Genomic DNA, 17,280 nt, shown 5'->3' with positions numbered 1-17,280 from the left:
CAAAACATAAAAAGAAAATGATATGTCATGTCACAAGATGGTCAATTTAGTCATTGTAAATGCAAAGATTTGTCTGAGATTTTAGTGGGTGAACGCAAACCATAGAGCAAGTAATTTCTTCGTGATCCTAAAGTAAAATAACCAGAGAGCAGAATTTTTTCCTGGAGCACTGTGAAAGCTCTCGTAGCATAATATTTTTATTTTTTATTTTTTTCACGGAAAAGCATGATATTTTTTTTGTGCTAAGCGGAACCAAACACTGGCCAGCAAAAAATCAGGGTGCAGCTACCAGCTGATTGGGAAGCACACACGGCGCAACATAGTAAAGAGAAACTTGGCACTAGCCAAAATTTAAACGCAACAGCAGTTCGTTACACCACTACCACTAGCTAACTTGCTTAGCTACGCACGCGCGCGCAAGCCCCGTGCTACGTCTGGCTTGGTGCTACTCGTCGGCGCCGTCCATCCGGAGCGGCGGGTTGTGGCGGTCGCGCGGCAGCCTGAGGCGGCCGAGCGCGCCGGCGGGGACGAGCTCGAGGTTCTCGCAGTTGCAGATCTCGATCATGAAGCCATCGGGGTCCTTGAAGAAGAGCTGGTCGATCGGCGAACCCTCCTCCTCGTTGATAGTCCTCTTCACGTACCTGATCCCCATCTCTTTCAGCCTCCTCTCCATCGCGCCCATGTCCTCGCACTGCACACCAAGACGATCCAAAAGCTTAATTACTATTCACCGCATGCTGCGCAACTGACGTGACTCTGAACCTTAGCAAACATACATAGTATAATTACCTGGAACGAGATGTGGTTGTCCATGGGGTCGAGCTCGCCGGGGTTGACGTCGGCGGCCCGTCGCGCGTCGTCTCTCTGGACGAGATGGATCCCGATGCCGTAGTTGAACAGCCTGATCAAACACCAACGTTTACGTGACGCACAAAGTTTCAAACATCACGGCGCCATGCCATGCAAGAAGCCATTTTCTCTTACGTACGTATTTTCTTAGCAGTTAACACGTCATGGTGCACGTACCAGGCGCCGGAGAAGTCGAGCGCGGGAGGGCGGTGGATGAGGACGAAGCCGAGCGCCTTGACGTAGAACCGGACGGAGGCGTCGACGGACTTGCAGAGGCGCGAGATGTGGTTCAGCGCCATCAGCGGCATCGGCGGCACGTCCTCGTACAGCTTCTCGATCGCCGCCGGGTCGACGCCGGCGTTCACGTCCGCCCCCGCGCCCTTGCACTCTTCTCCCATCTTGCCCCGCGAGTTTCTTGACGACGTCCTAGAAGCGAGCGAGCGAGCGAGCGATGGAGGCGGAGGGTGTGCGCGCGGCGTTTTAACCCGAGCACCGAGCTTCGGGTCATGCATGGCGCCAGCCATACGCGTCGTGTTGAGGCGGCAACACGTAGCTCCGTGTGGTTTTGCGTGCGCGCACGGGCTGCTCGGCACGAGTGCGGCTCAGGCTGATGTGTCGACGGCAGGGTTGCCACGGTGGCCTCGGGACTCGTTTGTTGCGTCAGGTCGGCACCGTGCGGCACGCCGGGACCATGCCATGATGCCCCTGCCCGGTGATGGAGTACGAAGTCCTTGGACCATCTGAGCGGTGAGGCAGTGACATGGGATGCAGAGCGGCGCCCGATCCGACCCGCTTCCAAGTGAAAGTATATCATGTCTGTTATAATTTTCCGGTTCAGAACTTCAGATCTGTCGATTTTGCGGGCTTATGCGGGATGCCCGCTTGCATCCTGACAACCAAGCGTCTGAGAGGGCGGCTGGATAAACCGGATTTATTTTTTGAGCTAAAGATAGACTGGATTTTTTCTAGGGTTTAATCAAAGTTTATTCATCAAAAACCACAGAATGTGGGATACAATTTAGATCATGGGTTGACTATATCACACGTGGCGTTCTATGAGAGAATTTGGGTAAACTATGTGCTTCACGATGTTCATAGATAAAAGTACAAGTAAGGACGCATTAAGTTTTATCTTCTTGATAATGGCTCCGTAGTCTCCTCTAGCTCCCTTGTTGATGTCATCAACAGCTCGTTTCGAATCTGATGAGATAACAAGCTGTTCTACTTGTACCTGTAAGTCTGCTGCTAAGGCAAGCGCCTCTCTGCATGCGATGATTTCAAGAGTCGATGGATCAGAAACACCGTTGATAACTAGAGCTGAACTACCCAAGTAGTTACCGTCTCTGTCCCGACACACTGCCGCTGCTGTTCCTCTTCTTCCAAACCGCACCCTGGTATCTACATGGATTTTACAGTAACCAGCTGGTGAAGCTTTTGGTCGCTGTATGTTCGGCCCCCTTGCAGCCGGCTCCCGATTAGCATCAGGACTTGCTTCCTCTTTCACCATAGCCAGCTCCTGGATGAAACGATTCACGAAAGAGTAAATAGCATGAGGGCTTTTGAACACGCCTTCATGGATAGCTTTTGGTCTAAACGCCCAGATTGCTCATAGTGTCACAACAAGCTTCACAAAAAGCTCATGAGTAAGTGATTGCATGTGTGTGAAAAGCCATCGCTTCGCATTAGGTTCTGTGCTGTGTTGATACAATTGTCTCTCCCAGTTCCTCATCCACTAGTACCCACATGCATCTCGACATCGTGCAGTCTACGAGCGAGTGCCGCCAAGAGTCCGGTGCTCCGCAAATGCCGCAAGAGCTCGAATCTGCCATGTGCCTGTGCGCCGGGACATCATTTGTCGGAATTAAATGCTGTGACAAATGCCACAAGAACATCTGAACTTTGCCTTTTCCATAGCGTTTCCCACTCATTTTCCTTCTTGGCCGAGTCAGATGGGCCTGTTAAAGATAGACCGGATAGGAGGCCAGAGTCACACGAGGGCAATTAGTTAACAAGCGCTTTTTCGGGAACCTTGCAACAATCAGGGCCACTTGGCGCGCTCTTAGCCATTTGCCACGTGTCGCGCTCTGGGGCTCCCTCCGGATTTTGTTTATTTTTTATTTTTCCGCACGTGTTTTCGGCTTTTTAAATGGGGTTTTCGGGTTTTTCCGACTTTTTCGTTTTCCACCGGTCTTCCTTAGCTTTTCGATCAAAAAAATTTCAGAAAAAATTTGCGCGAAAAAATGTGTTTTCTTTTCTTTTCCCTTTCGCGAGAGTCACGGTCTTGTTTCCGCGAGAGGCACGGTTTTACTTTCTTGAGAATCATGGCCGTGCCTCTCGGAAACAAAAAAAACGCGTTTTCTAGTTTTTTTTCCTTTCCCGAGAGTCACAGTTGTGCTTTAGCGAGAGTCACGGCCGTGCCTCTCGGAAACGAAAAAAAACCCGTCTTTTGTTTCTTTTTCTTTTGCGAGAGTCACGGTTTTGCTTCCGCGAGAGACACGGTTGTGCTTTCGCGAGAGTCACGACCGTGCCTCTCGGAAACGGAAAAAACGTGTTTTCTGTTTTTTTGTTCTTTCGCGAGAGTCACGGTTTTGATTCCACGAGAGGCACGGTTGTGCTTTCACGAGAGTCACGGTCGTGCCTCTTCGGAAACGAAAAAAAACACATTTTCTCTTTTCTTTTTCTTCCGCGAGAATCACGATTTTGCTTACGTGAGAAGCACGGTTGTGATTTCGTGAGAGGCACGGGCGTGCCTCTTTCGAAAAGGGAAAAAACCCTTGCTCCCTATTCGGTTTTTTCGTATGTTTTTTTGTCCGTTTTTTGTGAAAAAGATCATCAAAACCTATCAACATGGCATTTAGTTTTGTAGATCTCGGTGCGAGGAATCCAACGGTGAAAGCGGTTCAAGATTTGGACGCATGATTTAAGAGATAAAACATTTTAAATAAACGGATCTACAAAAAAAAACTTTCAGGTTGCGACAAGTGATGCACATGCAGCGCGCCATTTGTCACAATCTGAGAAGGTTAAGGTGATCTTTGCAATGAATACTTCTCAATTAGTGATTTCGGAGTCACACAGATGCGAGTAGGGCAACACGGCTGATTTCTGGGCTGTTTCTTTGTTGACCATTAGCGAGACGACGCCGAACAAGAGGCAGCAAGCCCACGAATGTTCGTCTTCAACCTATGCTTATTATTCTCCTTGTTCTTAAATTTTTGTCTTTTTAGGGATTTCAAATAAACCATCACATACAGATGTATATAGACATATTTAAAATGTAGATTCACTCATTTACCTCCGTGCTCTTTTAGGCCGGCCAATGTGCAGACGGGACGCCCCTGTTTTTTCATTTAAATTTAGTATTTTTCTTTTTGTGTTCTCTTTTCTGTTTTTATTTTCTTTTATTTAAAAATGATTCTGGATTTCAAAAAAGTTATAAATTTTCAAAAATGTGAATTTTGATAAAAACGATCAAGAAATCACAAAATATCATGAATTAAAAAGTGTTCATTATTTTGAAAAATGCTCGGGAAATCATAAAATGATGCAGATTAAAAAAATGTGATTTTGTGGGAAATAAAAAAATGATCGCAATTTTGCAAAAAATCACATCTTCAAAAAAACATGAATCTGAAAAAATGTTCACGATGTTAAAAACTGTTCATGATTTTTTCCAAATGTTTAAAAATTTCAAAAAAATTGTTCCAAAATTTCGGAAAAAGTCCATCGCCTAAAAAATGTTGCCAGATTCAAAACAAATCATAACTCGAATTGTTTCATGCATTTCCAAAAAATCATGAACTTAAAAAACAATCCCAAATTTTGGAAAAAGTTTGTCAATTCAAAAAATGTTCGCCAATTCAGAAGAATGACCAGTTTAAAAAATTGTTCGCAAATTTGTATTTTTTGCATATTTGAAAACTATTCATGATTTTCAAAATTGTTTGTGGATTCAAAAAATGTTTGTAAATTCTAGAAAAACATAATTTTAAAAAATGTTCACGATTTCAAAAGATATTCACGAAATTGGATGATTGAAAAGGAAAAAATAATTTAAAAAGAAAGAGAATGAAAAAATAAATGAGGAAAAAGGAAAGAAGTAAAAATTAAAAAATATATAAAAACGAAAAGAGAAACAAAAAAAGGAAAAATGGTTTGACAATATTAGGGCTCCTTTGATTCAAAGGAATTGCATAGGATTTTGGAGGATTTGAACCCTTAGGAATTTTTCCTGTGATGCTCGTTTGATTGGTAGGATTGGCATCCTAAGAAATTTTTCCATTGAATTCATTTGTACTACATTTTAGAGGAAATTTTCCATCCATTCAAATCTTTTTGTAGAAATCTTTTATTTTTCCTGCGCTATCAAACATTTTTTCAAATGTTGTAGGATGATATGGGGCATGCCATCCTATTCATGCACTTTTCCTATTCCTTCATTTTGACAATCTTGCGAATCAAAGAGGCCCTTATAAAACTTGTACAACCTTCTATTACAGAACTAGATAAAAAAGGTTTGGCAAGATTAATGAAAAAGGAAATTTCAGCCGTTCTCCTCCGTGCCTTGTACAACCTTCTCACGCCGAGGGTCCTTCGTGCAAGCATGCCACCACCGTTAGTAACATGTATGCTATCTCTATAGCTATTCTATTACATTAAGTTTTAACACGTCGGTCATTAAAGTGATAATTATGTGGCTCCAGCCATCATGTCGTATTATGACGCGCAAGTTAGTTAAACGTTACATCATCTCATACATAAACTCATTATCATGACGAAAGTTATATGGTACATGTCCGTCGTATCTACTTTTCCTAACACTTATGCTCTTATTTTGGACTCTAATTTATATGATTTGAATGAAACTAACCCGGACTGACGCTGTTTTTACCAGAACTACCATGGTGTTGTTTTTGTCCAGAAATAAAAATTCTCGAAATGGAACAAAACTTTTTGAAGAATTATTTTACAATAAAAGAAAAATACTGGAGCCAAGAACCACCGGAGGAGGGGGGCTGGTTGGGCACAATACACCATGGCGCCCCCCATCTGGCATGCCCTGGTGGGTTGTCCCCACCTTGTGGCCCCGCAGACCCTAATTCCGACGCTATAAAATCATATTTTCGGAGAAAAAATTAGGGAGAAAGTTTCATCGCGTTTCACTATACGGAGCCACCACCACCTCCCGTTCTTCATCGGGAGCCCAGATCTGGAGCCTGTTCGGGGCTTCGAAGAGGGGAATCTTTGGTCTTCGTCATCACCAACCCTTCTTCATCACCAATTCCATGATGCTCCCCACCGGGAGTGAGTAATTTCTTCGTAGGCTTGCTGGTCGGTGAGGAGTTGGATGTGATTCATCATGTAATCGAGTTAGTTTTGTTAGGGGTTGATGACCCACAAGTATAGGGGATTTATCATAGTCCTTAGTAAGAGTGTCGAACCCAACGAGGAGCAGAAGAAAATGACAAGCAGTTTTCAGCAAGGTATTCTCTACAAGCACTGAAATTATCGGTAACAGATAGTTATGTGATAAGATAAATCGTAATGGGTAATAAGTAATAAAAGTAAACAAGGTGCGGAAAGGTGGCCCAATCCTTTTTGTAGCAAAGGACAAGTCTGGACAAACTCTTATATAAAGCAAACCGCTCCTGAGGACACATGGGAATTATTGTCAAGATAATTTTCATCATGCTCATATGATTCGCGCTCGTTACTTTGATAATTTGATATGTGGGTGGACCGGTGCTTGGGTGCTGCCCTTCCTTGGACAAGCCTCCCACTTATGATTAACCCCTCTCGCAAGCATCCGCAACTACGAAAGAAGAATTAAGGTAAACCTAACCATAGCATGAAACATACAGATCCAAATCAACCCCTTACGAAGCAACACACAAACTAGGGTTTAAGCTTCTGTCACTTTAGCAACCCATCATCTACTTGTTACTTCCCAACGCCTTCCCCTAGGCCCAAATAATGGTGAAGTGTTATGTAGTCGATGTTTACATAACACCACTAGAGGAGAGACAACATACATCTCATCAAAATATCGAACGGATACCAAATTCACATGATTACTTATAACAAGACTTCTCCCATGTCCTAAGGAACAAATGTAACTACTCACAAAACATATTCATGATCAAGATCAGAGGAGTATTAATTATCATTAAGGATTTGAAAATATAATCTTTCGCCGGATAAACCAACTAGCATCAACTACAAGGAGTAATCAACACTACTAGCAACCCACAGGTACCACTCTGAGGTTTTAAGACAGAGATTGGATACAAGAGATGAACTATGGTTTGGAGAGGAGATGGTGCTGGTGAAGATGTTGATGGATATTGACCCCCTCTCGACGAGAGGATCGTCGGTGATGACGATGGATTTGATTCCCCCCTCCCGGAGGGATGTTTCCCCGGCAGAACAGCTTCGCCGGAGCCCTAGATTGGTTCTTCTCAGGTTCCGCCTCGAGACGGCGGCGCTTTGTCCCGAAAGCTTCCTTCTGATTTTTTCCAGGTCAAAACACACCATATAAGAGAAGATGGGCGTTGGAGGCCTGCCAGGGGGCCCACAAGGACGGGGGGCGCGCCCAGTGGGTAGGGCGTGCCCTCCACCCTTGTGGCTGGCTGGTGGCCCCCCTCTGATATTTTCTTCGCCCAATATTTTTTATATATTCCAAAAATATTCTCCGTGAAGTTTCAGGACTTTCGGAGTTGTGCAGAATAGGTCTCTAATATTTGCTCCTTTTCCACTCCAGAACTCCAGCTGCCAGCATTCTCCCTCTTCATGTAAACCTTATAAAATAAGAGAGAGATGGCATAAGTATTATGATATAATGTGTAATAACAACCCATAATGCAATAAACATCAATATAAAAGGATGATGCAAAATGGACGTATCAACTCCCCCAAGCTTAGACCTCGCTTGTCCTCAAGCGAAAGCCGAAATCGAAAAATATGTCCAAATGTTTAGAGATAGAGGTGTCTATAAAATAAAATACGAACATGAGGGCATCATGATTATCTTTAGGACAGCAACATATATTGTCATATAATTTCTTATGCTAAGGTAACAATTCATTCACAAGGTAAAGTATGAATTAGAAACTTCATTGAAAACTAACAAACTATATCTCAGTCATTGAGCCAATTGCAATTTATCATAACATCAGAAAGAGTCAATTCAAGAGCTTTTTTTAGCAAGTCCACATACTCAACTATCATTTAATCTTTCACAATTGCTAACACTCACGCGATATTTATGGGTTCAAAGTTTCAATCGGACATAGAGAAAGATAGGGGCTTATAGTTTTGCCTCCCAACCTTTTACCTCAAGGGTAATGTCAACAATAATACTTTATGAAAACCTACATCCGAGTGGAAATATATATCCGGATCTCTCCAACACATAGTGCTTGCCAAAGGAAAAAGTGTAAAAAGGAAAGGTGAAGATCACCATGACTCTTGTATAAGGGTAGGAGCTAAAAATAAAAAGATATGCCCTTCGCAGAGGGATGCAGAGGTTGTCATGCGCTTTTATGGTTGGATGCACAAAAAATTATTGCAAAAGAACGTCACTTTATATTGCCTCTTGTGATAAAGACCTTTATTATGCAGTCAGTCGCTTTTATTTCTTCCATACCACAAGTTCGTATAAAGCTTATTTTCTTCACACTAATAGATCATACATATTTAGAGAGAAATTTTTATTGCTTGCACCGATGACAACTTACTTGAAGGATCTTACTCAATCCATAGGTAGGTATGGTGGACTCTCATGGCAAGAATGGTCTAAGGGATGTTTGGAAGCACATGTAGTATCTCTACTTGGTGCAAAGAATTTGGCTAGCATGAGAGGAAAAGGAAATCTAAACATGTTGGAGGATCCGTGACAATATAACTTCTATTCGGATATAAGAAAACATAACCTATTATGTTGTCTTCCTTGTCCAACATCAACTTTTTAGCATGTCATATTTTAACGAGTGCTCACAATTAGAAAAGATGTCCAAGATAGTATATTTATATGTGAAGCCACTCTTTCTTTATTACTTCCTATTAATTGCAACAATGACCAAAACTATGTTTGTCAACTCTCAACAAATTTTATTCATCATACTCTTTATATGTGAAGTCATAACTCTCCATAAGATCAATATATGATCTTTTTATTTATTTTTATCCTTTCTTTTATTTAATTCCCTCAAGATAATAGCAAGAAAGCAAAGCCCTTAATCAAAACTACTCTTTATTATATATAACTCACAGACTCGATTACATAGGGGGGACATAAAGCAAAACTCAAAGCTAGATCATACTAAAAACTTTATTCTACTAGATCAAGATATAACCAAAATGATCGAACTAAGAAAAATGATAAAGGTGAAAATGTGATGGTGATACGTGTTGGGGAACGTAGCAGAAATTCAAAATTTTCTACGCATCACCAAGATCAATCTATGGAGTAATCTAGCAACGAGGGGAAGGAGAGTGCATCTACATACCCTTGTAGATCGCTAAGCGAAAGCGTTCAAGTGAACGGGGTTGATGGAGTCGTACTCGTCGTGATCCAAATCACCGATGATCCTAGTGCCGAACGGATGGCACCTCCGTGTTCAACACACGTACAGCCCGGTGACGTCTCCTACGCCTTGATCCAGCAAGGGGAGAAGGAGAGGTTGGGGAAGACTCCATCCAGCAGCAGCACGACGGCGTGGTGGTGGTGGAGGAGCGTGGTACTCCAGCAGGGCTTCGCCAAGCACCGCAAGAGATGAGGAGGGCGAGGGGTAGGGCTGCGCCAAGAAGGAGATTGAAAATCGTCTCTATGGCAGCCCAAAACCTCAAGTATATATAGGGGGGGAGGGGCTGCGCCCCCACCTAGGTTTCCACCCCTAGGGGTGGTGGCCAGCCCTAGATCCCATCTAGGGGTGGGGGGGAGCAAGGGGGGAGAGAGGGGGGCGCACTACTAGGTGGGCCTTAGGCCCATCTGAGCCTAGGGTTTGCCCCCTTCCACTCTCCCTTGCGCCTTGGGCCTTGGTGGGGGGCGCACCAGCCCACCAGGGGCTGGTCCCATCTCACACTTGGCCCATGCAGCCCTCCGGGGCTGGTGGCCCCACTTGGTGGACCACCGGGACCCTCCCGGTGGTCCCGGTACATTACCGATAAAACCCGAAACTTTTCCGGCGACCAAAACAGGACTTCCCATATATAAATCTTTACCTCCGGACCATTCCGGAACTCCTCGTGACGTCCGGGATCTCATCTGAGACTCCGAACAACATTCGGTAACCACGTATATCTATTCCCTATAACCCTAGCGTCATCGAACCTTAAGTGTGTAGACCCTACGGGTTCAGGAACCATGGAGACATGACCGAGATAACTCTCCGGTCAATAACCAACAGCGGGATCTGGATACCCATGTTGGCTCCCACATGCTCCATGATGATCTCATCGGATGAACCACGATGTCAAGGACTTAATCAATCCCGTATACAATTCCCTTTGTCTAGCGGTACGATACTTGCCCGAGATTCGATCGTCGGTATCCCGATACCATGTTCAATCTCGTTACCGGCAAGTCTCTTTACTCGTTCCGTAACACATCATTCCGTGATCAACTCCTTGATCACATTGTGCACATTATGATGATGTCCTACCGAGTGGGCCCAGAGATACCTCTCCGTTTACACGGAGTGACAAATCCCAGTCTCGATTCATGCCAACCCAACAGACACTTTCGGAGATACCTGTAGTGTACCTTTATAGCCACCCAGTTACGTTGTGATGTTTGGCACACCCAAAGCACTCCTACGGTATCCGGGAGTTGCACAATCTCATGGTCGAAGGAAATGATACTTGACATTAGAAAAGCTTTAGCATACGAACTACATGATCTTGTGCTAGGCTTAGGACTGGGTCTTGTCCATCACATCATTATCCTAATGATGTGATCCCGTTATCAACGACATCCAATGTCCATGGTCAGGAAACCGTAACCATCTATTGATCAACGAGCTAGTCAACTAGAGGCTTACTAGGGACATGGTGTTGTCTATGCATCCACACATGTATCTGAGTTTCCTATCAATACAATTCTAGCATGGATAATAAACGATTATCATGAACAAGGAAATATAATAATAGCCAATTTATTATTGCCTCTAGGGCATATTTCCAACAGTCTCCCAGTTGCACTAGAGTCAATAATCCAGTTCACATCGCTATGTGATTAACACTCAAGGTCACATCCCCATGTGACTAACACCCAAAGAGTTCTGGGTTTGATCATGTTATGCTTGTGAGAGAGGTTTCAGTCAACGGGTCTGCAACATTCAGATCCGTATGTACTTCGCAAATTTCTATGTCATCTTGTAGATGCAACTACTACGCTACATTTGGAGCCATTTCAAATAACTGTTCTACTTGGAGCTATTCTAAATTGTTTCTCCATTATACGTATCCGGTATCTCTACTCAGAGCTATCCGGATAGGTGTTAAGCTTGCATCGACGTAACTCTTCACGTCGAACTCTTTATCACCTCCATAACCGAGAAACATATCCTTATTCCTCTAAGGATAATTTAGACCGCTATCTGGTGATCTACTCCTAGATTACCTTTGTACCCTCTTGCCAGATATGTGGCAAGGCACACGTCAGGTGCGGTACTCAGTATGGTATACCGTATAGAGCCTATGACAAAAGCATAGGGGACGACCTTCGTCCTTCCTCTTTCTTCTGCCATGGTCGAGCTTTAAGTCTTAACTTCATACCTTACAACTCAGGCAAGAACTCCTTCTTTGACTGATCCATCTTGAACACCTTCAAGATCATGTCAAGGTATGTGCTCATTTGAAAGTACCATTAAGCGTTTTGATCTATCCTTATAGATCTTGATGCTCAATGTTCAAGTAGCTTAATCCAGGTTTTCCAATGAAAAACACTTTCCAAATAACCCTATATGCTTTCCAGAAATTCTACGTCATTTCTGATCAACAATATGTCAACAACATATATTCATCAAGAATTCTATAGTGCTCCCACTCACTTCTTTGGAAATACAAGTTTCTCATAAACTTTGTATACACCCAAAATCTTTGATCATCTCATCAAAGCATACATTCCAACTCCGAGATGCTTACTCCGGTCCTTAGAAGGATTGCTGGAGCTTTGCATACTTGTTAGCATCTTTCAGGATTGACAAAACCTTCCGGTTGTATCACATACAGCCTTCCCTCAAGAAAAACGTCGAGGAAATAATGTTTTGATATCCTATCTGCAAGATTTTATAAATAATGCAGTAATCGCTAATATAATTCCAACAGACTCTTAGCATCGCTACGAGTGGGAAAGTCTCATCGTAGTCAACTCCTTGAACTTGTCGGAAAACATCTTAACGATAAGTCGAGCTTTCTTAATGGTGATACTTACCATCATTGTCCGTCTTCCTTTTAAAATCCATATGTACCTAACATCCTAACGACCATCAAGCAGTTCTTCCAAAGTCTACACTTTGTTTTCATATATGGATCCTCTCTCGGATTATATGGCCTCGAGCCATTTTGGAATCCAGGCCCACCATCGCTTCTCCATAGCTCGTAGGTTCATTTTTATCTAGCAACATGACTTCCAAGAGAGGATTACGTACCATTCTGAAGTAGTACACATCCTTGTCATCCCACGAGGTTTGGTAGTGACTTGATCTGAAGTTTCATGATCACTATCATAAGCTTCCACTTCAATTGGTGTAGGTGCCACAGGAACAACTCCCTGTGCCCTGCCACACACTAGTTGAAGAGACGGTTCAATAACCTCATCAAGTCTCCACCATCCTCCCACTCAATTCTTTCGAGAGAAACTTTTCCTCGAGAAAGGACCCGATTCTAGAAACAATCCCTTATTGCTTTCGGATCTGAGATAGGAGGTATACCCAACTGTTTTGGGTGTCCTATGAAGATGCATTTATCCGCTTTGGGTTCGAGCTTATCAGCCTGAAACTTTTTCACATAAGCGTCGCAGCCCCAAACTTTTAAGAAATGACAGCTTAGGTTTCTCTAAACCATAGTTCATACGGTGTCATCTCATCGGAATTACATGGTGCCCTATTTAAAGTGAATGTGGTTGTCTCTAATGCCTAACCCATAAACTATCGTGGTAATTCAATAAGAGACATCATGGTATGCATCATATCCAATAGGGTGCAGTTATGATGTTCAGACACACCATCACACTATGGTGTTCCAGGCTGTATTAGTTGTGAAACAATTTCCATAATGTCTTAATTCTGTGCCAAACTCGTAATTCAGATATTCATCTCTATGATCATATCATAGATATTTTATCCTCTTGTCACGACGATCTTTCAACTTCACCCTGAAATTACTTGAACCTTTCAATAATTCAGACTCGTGATTCATTAAGTAAATATACTCAACATCTACTCAAATCATCTGTGAAGTAAGAACATAACGATATCCACTACACGCCTCAGCACTCATTGGACTGCACACATCAAAATGTATTACTTCCAACAAGTTGCTTTCTAGTTCCATTTTACCGAAAACGAGGCTTTCAGTCATCTTACCCATGTGGTATGATTTGCATGTCTCAAGTGATTCAAAATCAAGTGAGTCCAAACGGTCCATTTGCATGGAGTTTCTTCATGCATATACACCAATAGACATGGTTTGCATGTCTCAAACTTTTCAAAAACGAGTGAGCCCAAAGATCCATCAACATGGAGCTTCTTCATGCGTTTTATACCGATATGACTTACATGGTAGTGCCACAAGTAGGTGGTACTATCATTACTATCTTATATCTTTTGGCATGAACATGTGTATCACTACGATCGAGATTCAATAAACCATTCATTTTAGGTGCAAGACCATTGAAGGTATTATTCAAATAAACAGAGTAACTATTATTCTCCTTAAATGAATAACCGTATTGCGATAGACATAATCCAATCATGTCTATGCTCAACGCAAACACCAATCTCGATGGTAGAGGGAGCGTGCGATGCTTGATCACATCAAGCTTGGAAAAACTTCCAACACATATCGCCAGCTCACCTTTAGCTAGTCTCCGTTTACTCCGCAACCTTTTATTTTGAGTTTACTAACACTTAGCAACCGAACCGGTATCTAATACCATGGTGCTACTAGGAGTACTAGTAAAGTACACATTAACACAATGTATATTCAATATACTTCTATCGACCTTGCCAGCCTTCTCATCTACCAAGTATCTAGGGTAATTCTGCTCCAGTGGCTGTTCCTCTTATTACAGAAGCACTTAGTCTCGGGTTTGGGTTCAACCTTGGGTTTCTTCACTAGAGAAGCAGCTGAATTGCCGTTTCATGAAGTATCCCTTCTTGCCCTTGCCCTTCTTGAAACTAGTGGTTTCACCAACCATCAACAATTGATGCTCCTTCTTGATTTCTACTTTTGTGGTGTCAAACATCGCGAATATCTCAAGGATCATCATATATGTCCCTGATATATTATAGTTCATCACGAAGCTCTAGCAGCTTGGTGGTAATGACTTCGGAGAAACATCACTTTCTCATCTGGAAGATCAACTCCCACTCGATTCAAATGATTGTTGTACTCAGACAATCTGAGCACAAGCTCAACAACTGAGCTTTTCTCCCTTAGTTTGCAGGCTAAGAAAATCGTCGGAGGTCTTATACCTCTTGACGTGGGCACGAGCCTGAAATCCCAATTTTAGCCCTCGAAACATCTCATATGTTTAGCGACGTTTCAAAACGTCTTCGGTGCCTCAACTCTAAACCGTTTAACTGAACTATCACGTAGTTATCAAAATGTGTATGTCAGATGTTCGCAACATCGACAGACAACGTTCGAGGTCCAGCACACTGAGCGGTGCATTAAGGACATAAGCCTTCTATGAAGCAACGAGGACAATCCTCAGTTTACGGACCTAGTCCGCATAATTGCTACTATTAACTTTCAACTAAATTTTCTCTAGGAACATATCTAAACAGTAGAACTGAAGCGCGAGCTACGACATAATTTGCGAAGATCTTTTGACTATGTTCAGGATAATTAAGTTCATCTTATGAACTCCCACTCAGATAGACATCCCTCTAGTCATCTAAGTGATTACATGATCTGAGTCAACTAGGCCGTGTCCGATCATCATGTGAGACGGACTAGTCATCATCGGTGAACATCTTCATGTTGACCGTATCTTCGATACGACTCATGTTCGACCTTTCGGTCTACTGTGTTATGAGGCCATGTCTGTACATGCTAGGCTCGTCAAGTCAACCTAAGTGTTTCGCATGTGTCCCGAGGCCATGTCTGTACATGCTAGGCTCGTCAACACCCGTTGTATTCGAACGTTAGAATCTATCACACCCAATCATCACGTGGTGCTTCGAAACAACGAACCTTCACAACGGTGCACAGTTAGGGGGAACACCTTTCTTGAAATTTTAGTGAGGGATCATCTTATTTAAGATACCGTCGTTCTAAGCAAATAAGATGTAAAACATGATAAACATCACATGCAATCAAATAGTGACATGATATGGCCAATATCATTTTGCTCCTCTTGATCTCCATCTTCGGGGCTCCATGATCATCGTTGTTACCGGCATGACACCATGATCTCCATCATCATGATCTCCATCATCGTGTCTTCTTGAAGTTGTCTCGTCATCTATTACTTCTACTACAATGGCTAACGCTTTAGCAATAAAGTAAAGTAATTACATGATGTTTATGTTGACACGCAGGTCATAAATAAATTAAGACAACTCCTATGGCTCCTGCCGGTTGTCATACTCATCGACATGCAAGTCGTGATTCCTATTACAAGAACATGATCAATCTCATACATCACATATATCATTCATCACATCCTTCTGGTCATATCACATCACAAGGCATATGCTGCAAAACATGTTAGACGTCCTCTAATTGTTGTTGCAAGTTTTTTACGTGGCTGCTATAGGTTGCTAGAAAGAACGTTTCTTACCTACGCCAAAACCACAATGTGAATTGCCAATTTCTATTTACCCTTCATAAGGACCCTGTTCATCGAATCCGATCCGACTAAAGTGGGAGAGACAGACACCCGCCAGCCACCTTATGCAACTAGTGCATGTCAGTCGGTGGAACCGGTCTCACGTAAGCGTACGTGTAAGGTTGGTCCGGGCCGCTTCATCCCACGATGCCGCCGAATCAAGATAAGACTAGTAACGGCAAGATAATTGACAATATCGACGCCCACAACTACTTTGTCTTCTACTCGTGCATAGTAACTACGCATAGACCTAGCTCATGATGCCACTGTTGGGGAACGTAGCAGAAATTCAAAATTTTCTACGCATCACCAAGATCAATCTATGGAGTAATCTAGCAACGAGGGGAAGGAGAGTGCATCTGCATACCCTTGTAGATCGCTAAGCGAAAGCGTTCAAGTGAACGGGGTTGATGGAGTCGTACTCGTCGTGATCCAAATCACCGATGATCCTAGTGCCGAACGGACGGCACCTCCGTGTTCAACACACGTACAGCCCGGTGACGTCTCCTACGCCTTGATCCAGCAAGGGGAGAAGGAGAGGTTGGGGAAGACTCCATCCAGCAGCAGCACGACGGCGTGGTGGTGGTAGAGGAGTGTGGTACTCCAGCAGGGCTTCGCCAAGCACCGCAAGAGACGAGGAGGGAGAGGGGTAGGGCTGCGCCAAGAAGGAGATTGAAAATCGTCTCTATGGAAGCCCAAAACCTCAAGTATTTATAGGGGGGGGGGAGGGGCTGCGCCCCCATATAGGTTTCCACCCCTAGGGGTGGCGGCCAGCCCTAGATCCCATCTAGGGGGGGCGGCCAAGGGGGGAGAGAGGGGGGGCGCACCACTAGGTGGGCCTTAGGCCCATTTGAGCCTAGGGTTTGCCCCCTTCCACTCTCCCTTGCGCCTTGGGCCTTGGTGGGGGGGGGGGGCGCACCAGCCCACGAGGGGCTGGTCCCCTCTCACACTTGGCCCATGAAGCCCTCCGGGGCTGGTGGCCCCACTTGGTGGACCACCGGGACCCTCCCGGTGGTCCCGGTACATTACCGATAAAACCCGAAACTTTTCCGGCGACCAAAACAGGACTTCCCATATATAAATCTTTACCTCCGGACCATTCCGGAACTCCTCGTGACGTCTGGGATCTCATCCGAGACTCGGAACAACATTCGGTAACCACGTATATCTATTCCCTATAACCCTAGCGTCATCGAACCTTAAGTGTGTAGACCCTACGGGTTCGGGAACCATGCAGACATGACCGAGATAACTCTTCGGTCAATAACCAACAGCGGGATCTGGATACCCATGTTGGCTCCCACATGCTCCACGATGATCTCATCGGATGAACCACGATGTCAAGGACTTAATCAATCCCGTATACAATTCCC

General features: G+C 43.7%; 1 protein-coding gene across 1 annotated transcript; it reads right to left on the bottom strand.

Moving 5' to 3' along the window:
- Positions 1-322: 322 nt before the first annotated feature.
- Positions 323-1,308, bottom strand: LOC125541087 (glyoxylase I 4-like). The gene is made up of 3 exons (XM_048704573.1): positions 1,027-1,308; positions 790-901; positions 323-691 (listed from the first exon to the last, which is right to left on the bottom strand). The coding sequence occupies exons 1-3, from the start codon at positions 1,245-1,247 to the stop codon at positions 446-448; spliced, it is 579 nt and encodes a 192-aa protein (XP_048560530.1). The 5' UTR covers positions 1,248-1,308; the 3' UTR covers positions 323-445.
- Positions 1,309-17,280: the final 15,972 nt, after the last annotated feature.

Source organism: Triticum urartu, chromosome 2, assembly GCF_003073215.2.
Source record: "Triticum urartu cultivar G1812 chromosome 2, Tu2.1, whole genome shotgun sequence".
Classification (NCBI taxonomy): domain Eukaryota; kingdom Viridiplantae; phylum Streptophyta; class Magnoliopsida; order Poales; family Poaceae; genus Triticum; species Triticum urartu.
The sequence above is the reverse complement of the archived record's forward strand: the minus strand, read 5'-3'. Positions and strand labels throughout refer to the sequence as shown.